This window comes from Pan paniscus, chromosome 11 (genome assembly GCF_029289425.2).
Source record: "Pan paniscus chromosome 11, NHGRI_mPanPan1-v2.0_pri, whole genome shotgun sequence".
NCBI lineage: Eukaryota > Metazoa > Chordata > Mammalia > Primates > Hominidae > Pan > Pan paniscus.
In genome coordinates, this window is record NC_073260.2 from 25215571 (window position 1) to 25236091 (window position 20521).

The 20521-nt window shown below is 51.7% G+C and overlaps 1 protein-coding gene across 6 annotated transcripts in view; it reads right to left on the reverse strand.

Moving 5' to 3' along the window:
- COL27A1 (collagen type XXVII alpha 1 chain) overlaps positions 1 to 6044 on the reverse strand; it is a 156843-nt gene extending 150799 nt beyond the window's left edge. For 4 of the 6 annotated variants that reach the window (XM_034928907.3, XM_063594253.1, XM_063594254.1 and 1 more), the window contains exon 1: positions 5891 to 6034. In XM_034928907.3, coding sequence (XP_034784798.1) covers positions 5891 to 5952 — 62 coding nt within the window. In that variant the 5' untranslated portion in view covers positions 5953 to 6034. Of the gene's footprint in view, positions 1 to 5890 lie in introns of all 6 variants that reach the window. The other 2 variants (XR_010109099.1, XM_034928910.3) reach the window with 2 other exon arrangements.
- Between the last annotated feature and the right edge of the window lie 14477 nt (positions 6045 to 20521).

Below are 20521 nucleotides of genomic sequence, written 5' to 3' on the forward strand. Positions count from 1 at the left end.
CCTAGACGGTCCCCACTGTCCCTACACTCTAGGGCCAGGAAGGGTTAAAGCTCTGCTCTGTGGCTCTTGCCAAGATGGGCAAAGGCAATGATACAATTTCACCTTCCTGTGGGAGCAGCCACCAGTGACACCCGAAGCCACCTGGGGTATCTGATCCCCAGGCAGGCAGAGGGGAGGCCGGCACGTGGCCAGAGACAGGCGGGACGCAGGCAAGAGAGCTGTGTCAGGTGGGTGGTGAGGGCTAAGGCTGGGACAGACAGGCCCAGGATGCATTTCCAAGAGGAAAGCTAGGATAGCGTGCTTCTGTGGAATCACGTAATCTAGGAAACCTGTCTGCCAGGGTTGATAACTGGAACCCTAGGTTCTTCCCAGACTCCCTGGGCACCTTGGACGACAGCTTCTGTCACTGTGGGCATGGTGAAGACACTGGTGATTACATGCCCACAGCATCCCTCCTTCCTGCTTGCTCACGTGGGCATGGACTTAGAGGATCCTACATGAATCTGGATAAATCTAAGTTGATCCCGAGAATTTCATTTGCCATGCCAGTGACTGGTTTAGGCATGCATATATGACCCAAATGTGGCCAATGAGGTGAGGGATGCCTGTTAGGGACCCTGGGAAAGCATTTCAAAGGGACAGAGAAGGTTTTCTTCAAGCCTCTATATGTTGTTGAGTAAGGACATACTGCTCGGAGCTGCTGCAGTCATTTTGGGCACATAAGGTAACAAGCCCCATGAGCACGTGAGGATAGCAGAATAGAAAAATAGTGGGTGTCTGAAGACACTGTTGGGATGCTGAATTCACCAACCCTAGTACTGCTCTTCCTTGAGGCCTCTTGATATGGGAATAACCCCCTTATCGTTTAAACTATTTTGAGTTGGGTCTTCAGTTACTTGCAGCATAATGTAAACCAGCTGAAACAGCACTCAGATGCCAGTGATGGTCCCCTGAACGCCTTCTCCAGCTCTGGGCCTTTGCACATGCTACTCCCATCATGTAGACACTACTCCTTTGCCTGGTCACTTCCTACACATCCATCAGATCCCAGCTTGGGTGTCACCTCCCGCAGCTCACTGCACATGCCACACTACAGCAGGTCTCACATGTGTGGTCCTTGTCTACTCTCCTATTTCCCTGTCTAGACGAAGTCTCTAAAGGGCAAGGATGCCTGTCTTATTCACTCTTTTTTTTTTTTTTTTCTTTTTTTTTTTTTTTTTGAGACAGAGTCTCACAGTGCTGCCCAGGCTAGACTTGAACTCCAGGGCTCAAGCTATCCTCCCACCTCAGCCTCCCAAGTAGCTGAGATTACAGGCATGTGCCACCATGCCGGGCTTATATTTCCAGCCCCTGGCAGGCACACAGGAAGTGTCCAGTATATTTTTATAAGATGAATTAATATTACCTGATATTACAGGACTCTAGACTTTAAAAAATGGCCGGGCGCGGTGGCTCACACCTGTAATCCCAGCACTTTGGGAGGCCGAGGCGGGCGGATCATGAGGTCAGGAGATCAAGACCATCCTGGCTAACACAGCGAAACCCCATCTCTACCAAAAATACAAAAAAATTAGCCAGGCATGGTGGCGGGCGCCTGTAGTCCCAGCTACCTGGGAGGCTGAGGCAGGAGAATGGCACGAACCCAGGAGGCAGAGCTTGCAGTGAGCCAAGTTCGTGCCACTGCACTCCAGCCTGGGCGACAGAGCGAGACTCCGCCTCAAAAAAAAAAAAAAAGACTTTAAAAAGTGTCTTCCCAAAGCCTTAATTCCCCTACTCTGACTTTTTCCAGAATTGCTCCAAGATAATCCTTGGTCCTTCCTCTTCATCCTCTCCAATCTGCTGCCACTGTTGTGAGAATGCCTTTTCATGGGGCCAGGCCCCCAGCTCACCATGGGCAACGACTAAAGGTCAAAGTGTCAAGCTGCCCTGGGGTTGCCTGGGGAGAAGGGCAGGGCCAACCTTTCTGGCATGACTTGCTTACTTGAAGCAAATGGCAATAGCATGAGCCCTGGAGAGAAATAAAAGGCAGCTTTGTTTAATTACACAAACGGAGAATACCAAGGCTCAGGGAAGGCAGGTACTTCCATCCTGGGCAACGTCTGGGCTCATAATTCTTCAGTAGTATTTCCCACACCCACCAGGGACATGCTTTCTAGGAAATTGGCCAGATACATTAGGGAAGAGCTGTCTCCTGCATCCCAGTCTTGACAATCCGGAAAGCACAACTGTATATCGAAGGCTCTGAGAAATCCTGCAATAAAGAAGTTGACTGTACTTTCTGTCATTCAGCAGTCCCCAAATTTAGAATCATTTTTTCCATGAATGCCTCCTCAGAAGAGACTATCCCTTGCCTTCCTGTGTTCCTGCGACCCCATTAATTTCTGTTCCATCTCCTTCCAGCCCCCTCTCTTCCTGGCCCTTGTCTGGCACCTGCCCTCACTCCTTGAGTCCTTCGTTGGATTATGTCGCATACCAAACTTCCTAGGAAGTTTCCCAAACTGATAAAGAAAGGCGAGGTGGGGAAGAGAAGGTACAAAAACCACACGTCCTTCTCGGTCAATTTCCCTGGCTACAGCTATACCAAAATGACTACTCTGCAGAGAATTAGAGGGCAAATCCTTATAATCTCTGAAAATCAGGAGGAAGAAGTCCCACAGGAGACATGGAATCAGAATCTTCTCTTCAATTAAGCTTCCTAACACCATGGCTTCCAACTTGAGGACTTCAGCCCTGAAGGCCTATTACAGAAGTATTCAACCTCCATTCATTCTCCCTGACAAATGCAGCTGACCCTCTTGGAAATGGATTCTGTGTGCACTTGACCCATAAACTTCCCAAGTATAGAGCATGTCGGAGTGGAAGAAGGCCATTTAAGATCATCTAGGGGTCAGATTCTAGTCCTCTCTCTCCCTTCTTTGAAAAGATGCGTAACTGAGGCCCAGAGAGGGAAAGTTACTTGCCCAAAGCCACACAGTGCTTCAAGTCTATGACTTAACAGATAGTCCTTTTCATTTGACTTGTCTCCATGGAGCAGAAATTGGAGACTTGCAGGGACTTCCTACTTGCCAGAGACCCGAGCCCCAGGCTTCACCAGCAGGAACAGAGATGCAACCCAGGGAGCCAACGAGCCATCTAAGTCAGCTCCAGGCCTGGAAAGTTGGCTCTCAGAGGGAGGCCCTGCCGATTCTTTTGCTCCCGTTCCAATCCTGTTTAGGCTACTGCTAATCATGGTTAGTGCCTGTGCTGGCTCAGGGCTCTGTTCTTCCAGACTTCTGTTTTCACCACTTGTCTTGTGGGCCTTGTCTCTGCAAACCCAGGGCTCCAGAATGTCAGGAAGACCAGAGCACAGAGGCCAGGGAGGCCAGGAGGCAGCCGAAACAGGAGCCGCGAGGAAACATCACATGGAAACATCGTCTGGCCACACAGCCCTCCAAAGAGGAAACCCAGGTGTTCCTATGCCCTTGCAAAAGGCCCTCTGCCAGTGCACCAAATGGGGCTACTCCTGGGTAACCACACTGCCAGAACCGGCAGCCTGCTTGGATAGTTTTCTTCTATCCTTATTACCTGGAAACACACAGGATCTTAGAAACCCACACCAGCTTCAACAGTCACTGAGGGCTCTGAGCTGAGACCCAGGCCACAGAAATACACAGGGAAAGTGACCCTGTGGACACTAGGCTTCGCTGTTCACGCATGGGGTAAAAGCTGAAAAGGGAGCTAGCTGGAACTACAGCTCATCAAGTGGGGTGGACCTGTCCCACCTGCCTCCATGGACTGGCCAGACCCCCTGTGCCCAGACAGCTATGCCTGGGCTTTCTTCACAGCTTCCACGTCCTCCATGGGAACACAGACAGGTCATCGTCTGGATAGGATGCAGCCCGGAACTTTCCCATTGACTCACACACCCATTCAACATGAAGGGAATAATACAAATACCAGCTGCCGTTTACTGAGCACTTATTACATGCCAGGCCCTGTTCTAAGCCCTTTACAAGCATGGTCCTGTTCATCTTCACAAAACCCAGCCAGCTGGGAATAAGGTGCCGCTTTTGTGGAAGAGAATAACAAGCAGCAGAGTGGCTCACCCAAGCTGGCACAGCAGAGTTAGGATTCAAACTCGAGCCTGCCTGATGGCAAGCCTCGTGGCCCTCCTGTGGTGCCACCTGCCTCCCACCAACATGATTCTGTGAGTGTCTCACTGCTGTCCCCTACCACCAGTGGATATGTTACTCTGCGTAGCCAAGCCAGGCATGTGGGTATCAAGAGGGTCCCTGGACAGAGATGGAGGAGAGAAAATGCCAACAAAGAACAGGGGAGTGTGCTCAGAAAGGGACAGAGACCACCAGGAGGCTGCTGGCTGCTGAGGGTCCGCAGCGCTGGTGGAGGCACAGGAGAGGGAGAATGTTCTGAGTACAGGGAGGAAACAGAAGGAGCCAGAGGCCAGGGATGTGTCCATAGACATGACATGGAGTTTGGTCCGGCCAGAAGGGTCCAGGAGCAGAGGCATGCTGGAGAGCAGAGGTATGCTGGAGAGCAGAGGCATGCTGGAGAGCAGAGGTATGCTGGCGCCACAGCGCACATGATGCAGGACAACGTGATGTCAAGGGAGGCAGGGAGGCAGGAGAAGGCAGAGACTGGGCCTCCGAGCAGTGTTGACTGCCCACTTGCCCAAAGCTGGAGCCCCACCATGGGGTGCTCGCCTGGCACCACTTTTCTGCCCAACTGCTGGCATCTACCCTGGCGCAGGGTCTTCTGGAGAAAATGAGTCAGCAGTGTGCTCACTGGTGCCGTGTGTGTGTGTGTGTGTGTGTGTGTGTGTGTGTGTGTTGTGGTGAGGGGGTGCGGGGCGGGGGAATCGCAAACAGCCAGCTTTTTCCAAGACATGGGGAAGAAAGGAGGGGGTGTCATCCCGCGGACTCCAGCTCAAAGGGGGCAGGGCCCAGCTACAGCCCTAACAGCCTCTGGGGAGTGTCCTGGTGTCCTGGGGGCAGGATGGAAAGAGAGGAGCGCCGTCCACAGGCCCCAAGGGGCTGCTTGCATGCTGCTGGCTCCCATACACACCCACACGCTGCGCCGGCTCCAGCACAGGCTCACTCTCTCTTACAACTCCTACTCCACACGCTGGGAATCCCAGCCTCTGGGCCCCAGCTCCGCGCAGCCGCTCCTGGGAGAGTCCCTGCCCCTCTCCGGCCCTGTCTCCCGATCTGTACACTGAGGGGTTCCGCACAGTGATCGCCCAGGGCCCTTTCTGCTCTGACATGCTGGCTCTCACTTTTTCTCTCTTACACACGTGAAAGGGACAGGAACCGAGAAGCAGGAAACACAGACACACAGACCCAGGCCGACTCACACACACACGCGGAGATTTCCAGAAACGCGGGGACGTGCAGAGCCACACAGACACGGAGACAGGAGCAGAACCCGAGACCTGGTGACCTAGAAACTTGCGGACAATTTCACAAGAACAGATAGAAACGGAGACGTACAGGCTTGGGACCTGCAGACACCGAGACACCGGAACACACCGAGACGGCCCCAAACGGAGACACCCCTCCTCCCCCAAGCATCCAAAAAGCCCCCCTCCGCACCCCGCCGGCCGCTCCAGGCGCCACCACCCACCCCCACCCCCGACCCCCGGGCTGGCTCTGCCCCCGCCCCAACGGGATCGGGCAGCCGGGCCAGGCGCGGCAGGGCGGGCAGCGCTCGCCAACTCTCGCCCGGCCGGGGGCGCAGCCCCTATTAACCCTTGGCGTCCCGCCTCGCGGGGGCGCAGGAAGGGGCAGGAAGCTGACGTTCCGCTGGAAGCGACCGCATGGCGGGGAACCCCGGCCCTCCCCGAGACTGGAGCAGCAGGAAGCTAGGGAGGGGGCGTCCCCGAGTTCGTACTCACCCCCCGCGCGCCGCCGCCGCCGCCGCTGTGCCTCGGGCCCCCCGCGCCGATCCCGCTCCCATGGCAGGCCCCTACTTCATGCTCCCGAGCCCGGGGGGCAAGTGTGGGCGCGCCCCATGGGGCCGCCAGCCCCCCGCCCCGCCGCGCCAGGCCGGCTCAGAGCGCGCGGCCCCCGCGCCCCCAGCGCAGCCCCGCGCCCAGGGGCGCCCGAGCAGGCAGGCAGCGCGGCTGGGGCCCCGCGGGCGCCCGCGCCAGGCCCATGGTCCCAGGAGTCCGGGCGCCGCGCTCGCCCCTGCCTCGGTCCTTTTCTGCTTCCACCAAAAAGGAAGAAGAAGCAAGAAAAAGAGAGAGAGAGATGATCAAACTTTTGGAGGCGGGCGGCTGGCGGTCCCCGGAGGCAGAGCAAGGCCGGGTGAGGGCGCGCGGAGGGCGGTGGAAGCTGCCTCCCCGCCGGCCTGGGGGAGGAGAGGAAAAGGAAGGATTTGGGGGAAATGAAGGCGATTTAAAGTCTCGGCCCGCGGTGGCTCTCCACCTTCCCTCCTCCCCGCTCCCGGCCGCCCTCTGCTGCCCCCTGCTGCCCCCTGCCGGCCGGAGCCAAGGGTACAGCCTCAGCGGGCCCACTACAGCCCCGATGGGACACCCGCCCCCCTCCTCCTTGTATAGATGGGGAAACAGATTCACAGAGAGGAAGGGGCTGCCCAGGGCTTCACGGTGATTTGATCACCGTTCTGAGATTAGGAACTTCTGACTGGTGAGGCTGGGGGTCCTCCAATGGGGGGTTGGGGTAGGGGAGAAGGGCCAAATTCTACTCCTGGAAGAAACCCAGTTTCAGGGACGGAGCTAGGACCAGAACTTGGTGTCCAGACGCCCACGACAACCAGTATCGTGACCCCCACCGCCCACCAAAAGTTTGCGCTCCCAGACTCGGAGCGCCCTGGAGAACATATAGGGTGGGCTTGTTAAGGGTTTGCCACCCTCTCTCTCCCTTCTGTCAGCAATTGGAATCTAACCGCACCCCACCACCACCACTAACCACGCACCTCCCCAGAATCGACAAAAACTCCCTCGGATCCCATACGGGAGCTAAGAGCTGCACACCTTGGCCCCCGGGCAAATTCTCACACCCAAAACTCCAGTCCAGCCCTGGGACCACAGCTCCCTCCGCCTCTACCACCTCTTGCCACTCGTTCACGAGCAAAGTTACACTTATTCACCGGTGCACACACACACTCCCACACGTATCCACCCTTTCCCCAAACTCAGACACACGCTCACACACGGTCATATTCAGGGACAGACACGCACCCTTCCTAGGTTCACACGAAACGCATCCTCAGATATCTGGGCTCAGGCGCACGCTGATACTCTACACTCGCAGAAGCATGCACACTGATGCTTACACAGGCACAAATGCACGCTATCCTGGCCATATCGCCCCCACACATGTACACACCCCAGGTGCACACACGCGCGCACACCCTCACTTGCACACAGTTCTCCGAGAGTGCCCACCGCACATGTGCACACACGCATTCACTCCTCACGCGTGTACCCACCTCCCCATACGCGCACACCTTTAGGCGCGCGCACACACAGGCATATAACACTTCGCACCGCTCCAGGAGCCCCCAAGCACTTACTGGGTCCCTACGTGCGAGGCTGGCCGGTCGGTCCTTCCTCCGGCGCCTAACGGCATTTGTATTCATGGGTCCCCGCAGCCGTGGGCGCGGGGGCGGGGGGGCGAGGTCCCCTTCCCTAAACGGGGCGCGGGCGCGCGGAGCGCAGCGGCACCGGGAGGGGCATGGGCGCGCGGGACTGCGCCGCCGACCCGGTCCGCTTGCGCTCGAACTTCGGCAGCTCTGCGTACACTGGCTCCGGCGCGGGCTCCGAGAGCTGGGGGCGGCTCATAGGTGCTGGGGCGGCGGCGCCCGCCGGGCCTTTTGAAGTCTCCGCTGGGGGCGGGGAGGGGGCGCTGAAGGCGGCCTTTTAAACCCTGGCTGCACGCGGGCTCGGTCGAGCAAGGTGTCTGGTTTCAACAAACTTTAGGAAAAGTCCCAAGCCGAGAGAGGGGAGGTAGGGGGGTTGGGGGAGCTGCATAGCTGTGCGCTGCTTCCTGCAGAGGGCAGAGCACCCATGGCTGCCAGGAGGGAGGCCAGTCGTGGGACTGGGGAACTGGCAGGCTGCTGGCCGGCGCGTGGAACCACCCCCGCCACCCCCGCACCCCCAATGTTGAACCAGAGTTCTTAACTTCCCTATGCATGAACCCCAGGGAGTGCAGGAACACCCCCAAACTGTGCACAAATTGAGCATGTTTGTGCATTCTTCAGGGGAGAGGGGCCGTGGGCTTTCCTCCGGTTTTCAGAAGTCCACGGCCCCCTAAGGTTGAGAACTCCCTCTTCAATCATAACTAATGTTTTTTTAGTTGCATACTTGGTACCATGCAGACCCTGTCTTTATTTACATTTTAGATATTCTGTTCATTGTGGGGTTTTGCATTAATTTTGATACTTTTAAAAATATTTTAAAAGTAAAAAATTAAAATATTATTTTGATTACTTAGGGGTTTGGGGCACTGCTTTGGGCAATTTACCTCCGTTGCTGAGTTTTCTTGGCATCTCCTGGTATGCTGCATCTCTGCATGTGCCACACCCTAGTCCAGACTCTGACCCACACAGTGCTGGGGTTTAAGGGAGGCCTGCTTTTTTCTCTCCATTTACAGATGGGAAAGCTGACATAAACTGGTAGGTGGTAGAGGTGGGATATGAACCCAGGTAACCTAACTCCAAACTTCTGCATCTTGTCATAAGGATCCAAATCTTAGGCTTTAAGGGGTTCTGTGCAGATCCTCAGCAGCCTCCCTTCAGATCCGGCCTCCTGAGCTCCAGTCTCTCTGATACCTGCACCCAGGCTCAGGTAAGCTTGACTACTTCGATGCTTTCTCCATACTGTTTCTTCCCAGGTTCTCCCTCTGCCCCTTTTCTGCCTGTTCACAACCTGGTTATTCTTCCAGGTGCAGGCCAGAGCTCACCTGACTCTGGTGAGCTGCTCTGCCCTACACCGGGATTGCAGCATACATCACATGGCGCTGTCATTGTCAGATCCATCTCTGTGTCCCCACACCCAGCCTGACACATGGAGCCTGGGATACAATAGATGCTCAAACCGTTGGTAATTTAAATAAGTTATTTGTTTTAACTCCTACAGTATGCAAACCCCTGTACAAGACTCTGGGGGAAAAGGGTCTGCCACTGTGGGGGCAGGGACAAAAATTTCCACATGGTCCTGCCTTCTGGTCATGCACGCATTTGTAATGTGGACAGGAGACATGCACAGCAACTTGGGGTAGGGAAGAGAGTCTGGATGGGAGACATCAGACATCACTATGTCATGGAGAACCCCCTGCAACTGCATAAAGATAAGATAATATAAGGAGAATGTGATAAATGCCGCCAAAGAGATGTAGATCAATTGAATTGTGAAGCTGATTAAGGGATGGAAAGAAACCGAGGAAGGCCCCCAGGAGGAGGTGGCATTTGGATCTTAAAGGGTGTGTTGGATAAATGTGCAGCCACGGAGGAGAAGGACATCTCTGGTGAAAGAGTCACAAAAAGACCAAGAGGACAGAGTTGGATTTCAGGCAGGTTTTGAAGGAGGATTGAGGCAGTGGGGCCCAGTGAGAAACTGGGGAAACTGTCCAGTTCTCCCCACTGTATTGTGTGGGTGATACCACACGACTCACTGTCCACAAAGCCATTTCCAGGCAAGGGGCTGCATTTCCTGAAAGGTCAGGCAGGCAGCAGGTCAGTGGCTAAGCACCAAGGCCTTTCCAAATTTCACTCACAAATGTGAATAGGCAAGGCTTAGTGCCAGGGAACGCTGCCTGCTTCACCCAGGTCAGCCCAAAAGACCCGTGAGAATGCTGTGAGAACCCAAAAGGATTGAGGGCATCCCCTCTCAGAGCCTCACTCTGCCCATCTGTAAAATAGGTGCATCAAACGTGATGATCTGTGTGGGCCCTTTGAGCTTGGAGGCATGAGACTGTCCTTCAACAAGAAATCCAATTCTGTATGTGAATATTGAGGGCTAACTGCATTTTGCTAGGTCGGGAGGGAAATGAGGCCCATGGCCTTCCAGGAGCTCATGGGCAGCTGAGAAGAGGAGGCAGGGACACTGGGGAGAATTCCAAGGAAGGGCCTTGTATCCTGCCTCTGCCGTCTCCCCACAAGCAGTCTTCCTGCCAGGCAGGTTCTTGGCACAGAGCCAGTGACTGGGCATGAACTGTTCTGATGGACGTTGAATCTGGAAGACACCAAGCCATTACCCACCCTGCAAAGGGGACAGCACACTCACCAAACAGCCCTAAGGGGCCCATTTCTATGGGGCAGAAGGCAGTAAGCCTGGGAACCAGGTGGGCAGGGGCTGCCAGGCCTCTGTAGATGCCTCAGGATGAGAATTCCTGGCCTGGTGGGGACTTTCAGGGAACACATAGTTTGCTCCCTGCTCAAGCAGCTCAGCCATGGACCCATCAGTCTCTGTGGCACATCTGCCTTAGGAGAAGCTGTTGGTTGCAATAGCTTTAATGTTGGGCACACAGTAGATGCTCACAAAATGTTTATGAATGAACCACTAGATGAAGTGTTTGTTTTGTTTTGTTTTGTTTTTTGGTAGAGACAGGGTCTCACTTTGTTGCCCAGGCTGGTCTTGAACTCCTGGGCTCAAGCAATACTGCCACCTTGGCCTCCCAAAGTGCTGGCATTACAGGCATGAGCCACTGCACCTGGCCCTAGAGGAAGTCTTAACCTGCAGGACAGAGGTTGCATACTGCCCCAAGTATCAATCCACGTCCATTTACCCACCAAGCTGCTTCTGAAGACCCACTGTGCACCAGGCTGGGTTTTCTGCTCTAGAAGCGCTATGGTCTGAGGAAGGAGGCCAGCAAAGAGAAAGACAGACAAAAAATGCAGGTCAGGAAGTCCTGCCTCAAATCAAGCCTGTTTAAGTGGTACTGCAGGGCTTGGAGGAGAACCAGATTCCTCCCACTAGGAGAGAGCTAGAGTCTGCCAGTCTTTCCAATACCCTGCACTGCTGTGGGCATACCAGGCTGGGTCTTTCTTTCATTTGGCGGCCCCACCCTGCATGTAGCAAAGGATACGCACACAATACATGTCTAACCATGGAGTCATTCTTTCCCTGGTAGGGAGATGCTGTCACGCATCAGGCCCTGAGCTGGCCACTGGCAAATACAAGCTGTGGTCCCTGCTGGACGCGGCTGCCTTGTTTAGCTTCTGACAACAACACAAAGCACAGTGCCTGGCACATAGGAAGTTCTCCACAGGTGCTGAGCGAATGACGGAATGAAGGCCTGAATGAAAACATGAAAGAAAGTAAATTCAGCAGATTAGACCAGGTTAACCCCCGCTGCCACCTCCTCCCTCTCCTCCATGATGACCCTCACCCACCAACAGATATTTGTTAGGCACGTGCAGACCCAAAGCATATGGAAGACCCGATTTTAGGTGCTGTAGATATACTGAAGAGCATACACACAAAGCATCTGTCTTAACAGAGGAACAGGAAATACACAAATCTGTTATATGACATCAGGTTGTCATGAGTGCTATGAAGACCTCTAAGCAGGGCGTGGAGTGGCAGAATGATGAGTGGGGCCATTCTATTTAAATAGGGGCTATTTTATTTAAATATCACCTTCTCTGAGGAGGTGATGTTTAAGCAGGAAAGAAAGAATGGAGGGAAAGAAATGAGCGAGTGAGTCACCTTCAGCAGAAGAACCATGGGAAGGCAAGAATGGGTCCCCACTGACTTTTCATTCCTGTAATTCCTTGGTTAAATGTAGACCTTACATTCCCTGAGGGCAGGAGCTGCTCTGCCCTGCTCATGGCGGTATTCCTCACACCCAGGACAAAGCATTTTGGTAAAATGAAGTGAATTCCAGGCTGGAGAGTGAGGCAGATTCTAATAGTGTCTCTCTCACCCCCTCCAGGCAATGTGGGCCCATTTCTCTCCCCAGGGCAGGTGGCTGGAGTCAGTGCTGGCTGTCCTCATGGCCCACTGGTCTCCTAGGGCCTGGGTTCTGCCTGCAGGACTACGTCACTCTGGCCTGGTGGCTGCCAAAATTCCAAACACAATCACTCTACCAGAAGGAATAAGGGCAGAGGTCAAAGAAGCTCCCAGGCCACCACTGGGAGGGCAGCACCTTCTAGGCACATGGTCCCACCATCTGGGCCCTTCTGCCTCTTCCCCTCTCTGGGTTTATTTCCCAAGGGCTAGGCCAAGTGGCAAAGGGCTGTGAGATCCAAAGCCCACTTATGGTGGCCAACACTGACCCGGATGTGGGGCCCCATGAGACTTTTCAGACCTGGAAGAACCTATGGAGCTGCCTAGCCCAAATTCCTCATTTTACAGGTGGGGAAACTGAGTCTCAGAGATAGCATTCATGATTTTCTCAAAGTCACACAAAGTTAATGGCAGGGCTGGTGTGAAGAAGCAGGGCCCCCCACCTTTGTGTCTAACCGCAGAGGGTCAAACCTGTCTCTCCAGCCTTCAGCACAGTTAGTCATCCTTGGAAGAATTAGATCCATTTCCAGATGTGAGCACTGTGGCAAGTTAAGGTCTCTGGCCTCTGCCCGGTAATGTGTCCGGAACCATTGGCTATACCAGACAAGCCATTAGTGATGAGTTCTGGGCCACCCCCAGCAGCCCAGGGTGGGGATGAAAGCAACTGATGATTTCAGGCCTTGGCTCCTGTGGCCACCTCCGCCTAGAAATGCCCTTCCTGCTCTTCTTCACTGGAGTCCTGTCTCGGTGTTCCCTCCGCTCTGCCATGCCAGCCCCCATCCTGCCTGGTACACCACACACCTATACAACAAGGAGCCCTGCAAGGCTATGGCTATGTCTTATGTCCATAGAACCCCTCAGTAAATCTTAGATGGACAAAGGAAAGAAGGGAGGGAAGAATCAGGGAAGGAAGGAGGGAGGGAAGAGAGGCAGAGCTGGGGGCGGGTTGACCATCATCCAAGGACATCCCTGCAACAGGGGCGGACACTGTTGTTGTGTCCTTGCTAACAGAGTTTCATCTTCATCCAACCTCTTTGTCCTTCAGTGGAGACTGTGTCCCTCCCAAACCCCAAGGGTTGAACCCTATTTGAACAAAGCCCAGCATGGTGGCTTCCTTCCTCTGGCCAGTGAGTGGCTTGGTCATGGACACTAGACACAGTCGGGCCACTGAGATATGAGAAGAATTGCATATGCTGAGGCCTTCTGAGAAAGTTTTCCCCACCTTTACAAGTGGACACAGACCAGCGACATGTCCCTTTCTGCCCTTTGGACTTTGGAGGATGAGATTGTACTGTGTGGAGAGGCTGCAGTCATCTTGCCACTATGAGGTGACAAGCCCTAGGTCCATGGCCAACAGACTGAGGGTGGCCAAGAGGAAAGGCAGAAAGAATGGGATCCTGGCTGGGTGCGGTGGCTCACACCTGTAATCCCAGCACTTTGGGAGGCTGAGGTGGGGGGATCACTTGAGGTCAAAAGTTCGATACCAGCCTGGCCAACATGGTGAAACTCCGTCTCTACTAAAAATACAAAAATTAGCTGGGTGTGGTGGTGCACGCCTGTAATCCCAGCTGCCTGGGAGGCCGAGGCAGGAGAATCGCCTGAACTCAGGAGGTAGAGGTTGCAGTGAGATGAGATTGCGCCACTGTATTCCAGCCTGGACAACAGAGCGAGACTCCATCTTAAAAAAAAAAAAAAAAAAGGAAAGAAAGAATGGGATTCTTGAAAACATTATTGAGATGCTGAATTAGGCACTGCTGGACTGACCTTTTTCAAAACAAGTGTCCCTCATTGTTGATGCCACTTTTAGTTGAGCTTTTCCCCACTGGCAGCTGAAAGCATCCTAGCTTATATATCAATGGAACAAAAACTTGGGTCTGTACCAACAGACCAGGGGATCGCAATGACAGTGATAATAAAATAATAATCCCTTCCTCCATTCATGGCCGAAACAATGTCACATTTAGCATTTTGGGTTTCCATGCAACAACCCCATCAGGTTGACAAGACAGATATCTGCATCTCTGATTTAGAGATGAATAAACCAAATCCAAAACAAAGGGTCTTGCCCAAGTTCAGCCAGCAGCAAGGTGACAAAACTGGGACTAGAACTGTGGCCCTAAGTCCAGTGTTCATTACACTATACCAAGACTCGTGTGTGTGTGTGTGTGTGTGTGTGTGTGCACGTGTGTGTGTGCGTGTGTATGGGAGTGTGTGTGTGCACGCACGCGCGTAAGCAGGGGATGAATTCCCTTCACAATGCAAGGAGTAGCCAGTCAGCGACAGCGGGTGATGGAACCACTAAGTGAATTTCAGAGTTGAAAATTCATCCAGTCCAGTGCCTGGTTGGTTCCATGATGTGGTCAGTCAACTCTTATGTGGCAAATCTGCTGTCAGCCACATTGGAGAGTCAACTGTGTTAGAGAGACATCATTCTCCCTCCTCCAGCTGCAATCTGCACTCCAAGATCTTGGCTGCCTCATTACCCCATGCCCAGACCACGCAATGTGATACATTACTGCTTGCGGGTAGTTCCAGGAAAAGTTGGATGCTTCCCCTTGTCACAAAATGAGGACAGAGGAGCCACACACACACACACACACATCCCACTATGCCTCCCATCCAAGAAGCCATTTCTGCAAAGAGCTTTTCAGATGCATCTCCAACTGTTATCATGCTAGAGCTCCTTTTACAGTGACTATCGAGAACTGCAACTCTGGAATCAGCTGAAGCCTGACTGTGTGGCTCCAATCACTCTCTGAAAGTAACACCCCTGCCTTCCCCACAAGCCCTCCTTTTTCCAGTCCCAGCATTCTCACTTCCGTTAATCACTCCTCATCTGGTACCCCTTTCATATCTTCCATCATTGTCTCCTCCAAGCGCATTGCAGTCAGTACCCAACTACTGCCAAGTGACCACAGCAAAGCTCGAGGGTTTGGGTGGCATCTGGCTAGCACAGAGTTGAGCAAGACTATCACCTCCTCCCATATATAATCTATGCTCCTGTTAATGCAACCTGAGTGCATGTTAGCTTTTTTGACGACCACACCACAACATTCACACTGAGCTGATGACCATTAGAAACTCCTAAGATTTTCTCATGTGCCTTCTCTGGGGCAGTAAAGTTTTGTCCCCGAGTGGAGTCCTTATTAAGTATCATCTATCCTTTTAGCCTATCTGGATTAATGCTTATTGAATATGTGGCTTAAGGGTCTGTGACTGCATGACCTTGTTAAGGCATGAAACATACAGATAAATAGTGTTGCTTAGAGGAGTTTCAGGGTGGTTCGTGCCAACTTGTCAGCATTGTTTTCTAATAACAAGGGACTAACAATTTGTACCTGGCCTTCGTGAGATCCCTGGAGGGAACTGCCACTGGCGCTGGTTTCATAGCAAGAATATACCTAAAATGGCCAAACAGGAATGAAAAACTTCAGGTGAGACTCCCATTTGGGGCTCCTGGGTTCTAGGTATTCCATACTCACGTCTGTGCTTTTGATCTGAGAGAGGAAGTGCATATTGGTATGGCCTTTCAAGGGGAGGACAATGGGGGCTCATGCCTGGCCTCTCCAGACCCCTTGCTATGAGGTGGTCTTTAGCTGTGAAGCAGATTCTTACGTTAATGCAGTTGCAATGTTGTACCCTTTTCCTGAAAGAACTGTAGATGTGTACACATTGTCATTTTGAGTCCTGTGGGCCTTCTTTGCAGTCAAGCCCTAATTGCTATCCTTAGGGCAGGATCCTACCACAGCCTCAGGCGTTTACACAAGCAAATGGGAGATGACAGGCTGAGTGCAGTGGCTCACGCCTGTAATCCCAGCACTTTGGGAGGCTGAGGAAGGTGGATCACTTGAGGTGAGGAGTTCGAGACCAGCCTGCCAACATGGCGAAACCCCGTCTTTACTAAAAATACAAAAGTTAGCCAGGCAATGGTGGTGCATGCCTGTAATCCCAGCTACTCAGAAGGCTGAGGCAGGAGAAACGCTTGAACCTGGGAGGCGGAGATTGCAGTGAGCCGAGATCACGCCACTGCACTCCAGCTTGGGTGACAGCACAAGACTCTGTCTCAAAATATTTTTTAAAAAAATTTTTTAAAAGAGAGATGACAACAGATGCTCTAATAGGTAATCAGAGATGGGCAATACCACTCCTCTCCCTCTTAGATTGGCTAATGTATCATTGAGGGGTATTTCTGCAACCAGATTCCTATTTGGGGTCTCACCTATCTAGATATCTAGGAGGGGTTATGATTTCATATGAAGCCCATTGCCTGAGGCTGGTTGCAGGGTGCGGCCAAGTGGACACACAGCACCACCTTATAGTAGCCATAGGACCTTGAGAAACAGACTCCCTTTACCTCTCTGAGCCTTTGCCTCACCTACAAAATTGGGCGAACTGACATGCACGTCCATGGTAATTATTCATTTCTCCCAACTTCACCAGTCCCTGGGAGGTGAGCTATCAGGTCAAATCCAGCTGATCTTGGCACAATATGCCCCTCAAGCTAATGGGGTCTCCTCTGGTTGCCTTGGACTGCAAAAGCACTTTCCTTCTCTCTTGCCGCCCTTGTGGTCCATGTGGATAGTAGCTAATAGCAGGCTACCTGGTGCAAATCCCAGTTTCCATCTCTGGCTCTATGGTCTTGGGTGTGCTGTTTAACTCTTTGTACCCAAGTTTCTCCACCTTTTGAATTGTGATGATAATAATAGCATCCTCATCTTTTACATTGGTATCTTAATAATAATATCTACCTTGTGCCTAGGATTTGACGATTAAGTAAGCTAATATATATGAAGCACTTAGAACAGTGTCTAGTGCATGGAAAAAGTCAAATAAATACAGGTTGTATTTATTACTACTATCGTTATTATTGTTTTCTCAGATGGTTTAGGTGCCAGTGGCTTCCGAATAAAACAGCATTCTTGAAGTGAACAGCTGATGAGGACATGAAATATTATGCCAAAGCTGGCATCACACTGTTCTTTTTCCTGGATGAAAATCTCTCTGAGAATCATTTGCTCTTAACTTTGGTGTCCTGGGGACTGCTGCCTTATCCCAGGAAGCCACCCAGAGTCTTGGATGTGTGGGATCCTTAGGACTTCATGGTAAACCTGCTCCAGTCCCTCGGGTTAGGAAAATGAAACCCAGGACGTCTGAGAGCCCCCAGCGCTTCCATAGAAATGGACCAAAATCCCTTCTCCCAGGGGGAGAAACCTGGAATAAGCTCAAGAGGACAGACGGCTAAATTTTCAAGAATCGTGTGAGCTGCTGTTAAACAAGCCATTATTAAAACTTCAACTGTGTAAACTTACAATTAGGTCAGTTATATTAAAAGTAAAAGTGATACATACCCCAAACTCATCTCTTTCAAGTTATTTTACTATATTTTACTGTTTTCTATAGGCTTGAAGTTATTTACATCTACTGTAAGTGTGGGGGGTGGAAATTCAATATAATGGCATGCTACCAAGCACCTCTTCTCAACTTGGTGTTTAGTGACCTCACCAAGGTAGCTTCAAACAGGCTGTGATGGGAGTATTTACACCTCAGAAATTAGCAAATGCTATTAATTAGGGCTCTTTTCCCCCAGAGACCCTGGTATTAAGCATTTATTAGCAGCCGGGCACAGTGGCTCACACCTGTAATCCCAGCACTTTGGGAGGCCGAGGCGGGCGGATCACCTGAGGTCAGGAGTTTGAGACCAGCCTGACCAACATGGAGAAACCCCGTCTCTACCAAAAATACAAAATTAGCCAGGCATAGTGGCGCATGCCTGTAGTCCCAGCTACTCGGGAGGCTGAGGCCGGAGAATCGCTTGAACCTGGGAGGCGAAGGTTGCGGTGAGTTAAGATTGAGCCATTGCACTCCAGCCTGGGCAACAAGAGCGAAACTCCGTCTAAAAACATTTATTAGCTCACACTTCCATCTCTTACCTAGGCCAGTACTGTGGACAATTCAGAAGCAGCTCCCCCACTCCTTCTCCACTGGATCTACAGTCGAATCCCTTGAGCATAGACCCAGATCTTGCTCAATTTGGGGTCATCATTTGGTGCTGTGGCCTCCTCAAAACTTCCTTCTTCCACAACATCACACATCCCAGCTACACTCAGCTCCTTGCAGTTTCTTAAATTAAATACAGGTTTTCCCATTCCTCTGGTGCTTTGCATATTAAGTTCCTTCTTTGGCTAGGGTAGGGGGGATGTTTTTTCTCTCTAGATTTTTATTCTGCAAGAGTCAGAAAGTATCTCCTCTGGGGAACCTTTCTTAAATCCCCCACGCCTGCCTCATCCCACCCCACTGCAGGCTGCATATAGCAGTGTGTTGGTAAATATTTAACAGCCAACTTTCTGAAAAGGGAGGGAAAAAGTCCTTATTTTTAGCATCTGCCAATTTCCATGGTGTAAAGATGCCCATCGTGGCCAATTTTGAGCTAACAACATGCAGTCTTTGAGAGTAAATTTGGGAAGAGGCGTGCCAGCTGGTCTGGGCCAATTCCAGCACATCACTGACTGGATCAGATGTCTTTTCTGTCTCACAGCAGCCACACCCCCATACAGCCCTCATAATACAGTGCCATGCCAAGCCATGTTGGAGCCTGAAGCAAAAGGAAAAATTAATAACATTGATTCTGTCTTCATTTAAAAGTTTGATCTCGGCTGGGCGAGGTGGCTCATGCCTGTAATCCCAACACTTTGGGAGGCTGAGCGGGGTGGATCACCTGAGGTCAGGAGTTTGAGACCAGCCTGTCCAACATGGTGAAACCCCGTCTCTACCAAAAATACAAAAAATTAGCCAGATGTGGTGGCGCGCGCATATAATCCCAGCTCCTTGGGAGGCCAAGGCAGAAGAATCGCTTGAACCTGGGAGGCGGAGGTTGCATTGAGCTGAGATTGCACCATCGCACTCCAGCCTGGGGCACAAGAGCGAAACTCCGTCTCAAAAAAAAAAAAAAAAAAAAACGGTATTAAAATATTATTTATCTTGTTTATTGAGATTTTGGATTTTGGCACCACACTGAATTTGACCCTGAGGTAAGTGTCTTATTCACCTCTTCTCGTCCTAGCCCTGACCTAATAGCCCATATCACACTGTTACAATTAATTTCAGTATAGCTGTCTCCCCCACCAACTTGTGAAGTTTAAGGACAGGAATCCATTTTTGTGTTCCTAGGACTTGGCACACAGTAGGTGCTTAGTAACTATTGTCCAGTGAGGAAGTGGATGAGCAGATGGATGAACCAATCACCCAGTTTCTTTGCCCGCAAAATAAGACACACTGATGAAAGTCATCCTTGGCTATTAACCAGGGACAGGTGTTAGTTTTTGAGTTTTAGCTCTTCCAGTTCAGCAAAGATTACTCTGCCCCTGACCTATGGAAGCCAGCTCCTGTGCTGGGCATTTTGACCAGGGCTGATCTGCAGACGCCTCCAGCCTGGGGAAACAATGAAGGGAAACTGAGTCTGGAAAGTGGAGACTCCACCAGGACCAGGGGTGAGAAGTCGCAGAGAGGCAGCCATCCCTGATCCCCCAGGCCTCAGAGCTCCTGCCTCTGGATGAGTCCTAGGAGACTTCCATTTGGCAAGGGCAATGGAAAGGAGATCCAAGCACTAGAAACTTCAGGATGGCTTCCAAGTGTCAAATTTGATGGGTCATCTGCCGTCTGAGGATACCAGGACTTGTTTCTGTGTGTGGTCACTGCCTCACTCTGAAGACCACCAAAAAAGAGATTGTCTGGAGATGTGGAATCATGGGCTTTGCAGACATCTCACTGGACTCTGGTCTGCATGGGCGTGGACGTTAAGAGGCTCTGTTTACATAAGATTGGCCATGGCATCTGTTTTTTAAGCACTTGATATCTGCCGGGTCTCCTGTAAAGAGCTTTGCACATATTAGCTCATTGATTACTCACAAAATCCTCAGATGTAGACATTATTCTGCTTCTTTTACAGATGAGTAACAGAGAAGCTGGCAACCTGCCCAAGGTCTCACAGCTGGTAACTAATGGAACTGAAACACTAACCTAGAACCATCTGATTCTAGAGCCCATGATCTTAACCACTCTATGCAAAGAAAAGGAATTTCGAAGATGGGCCCCTTTCCAGCACTGGTGCCTGTAAACACCAAAAATAGAGGTGGGATTTGGCAGATGCAGTCATTTTTGTCCTTCTCTGAGCTGGCCTTGTCCTCTGCTCTCCGAGCCTGTCCATCACAGAAGCTCCCAGGGTCTCTCCCCCCACCACCCATCCACTTCTGCAGCCAGTGTCCACAGGGGAGTTGAATGTCTCTAAAGGGAAATTCTTCCACTCAAAGACACTCATCTCATTTGGAGGAGTCAGGAGAGGAGAAGGAAGTGAAGAAGCAGTGAGCATCTCTCATCTGCCAAGCTCTATGCACACATTAGGGGTCCTTCTCATCCCAGGATGAGGGGGCAGGTATTCTTCTCATCCTTATATTAAAGACTTGCATTGTTCAATATAGTAGCCACTAGTCTCATGTAGCTACTTAAATTTCAATTCCTGAAAATTAAAAAGTAATAGAAATTAAGTTTCCTAGTTGCACT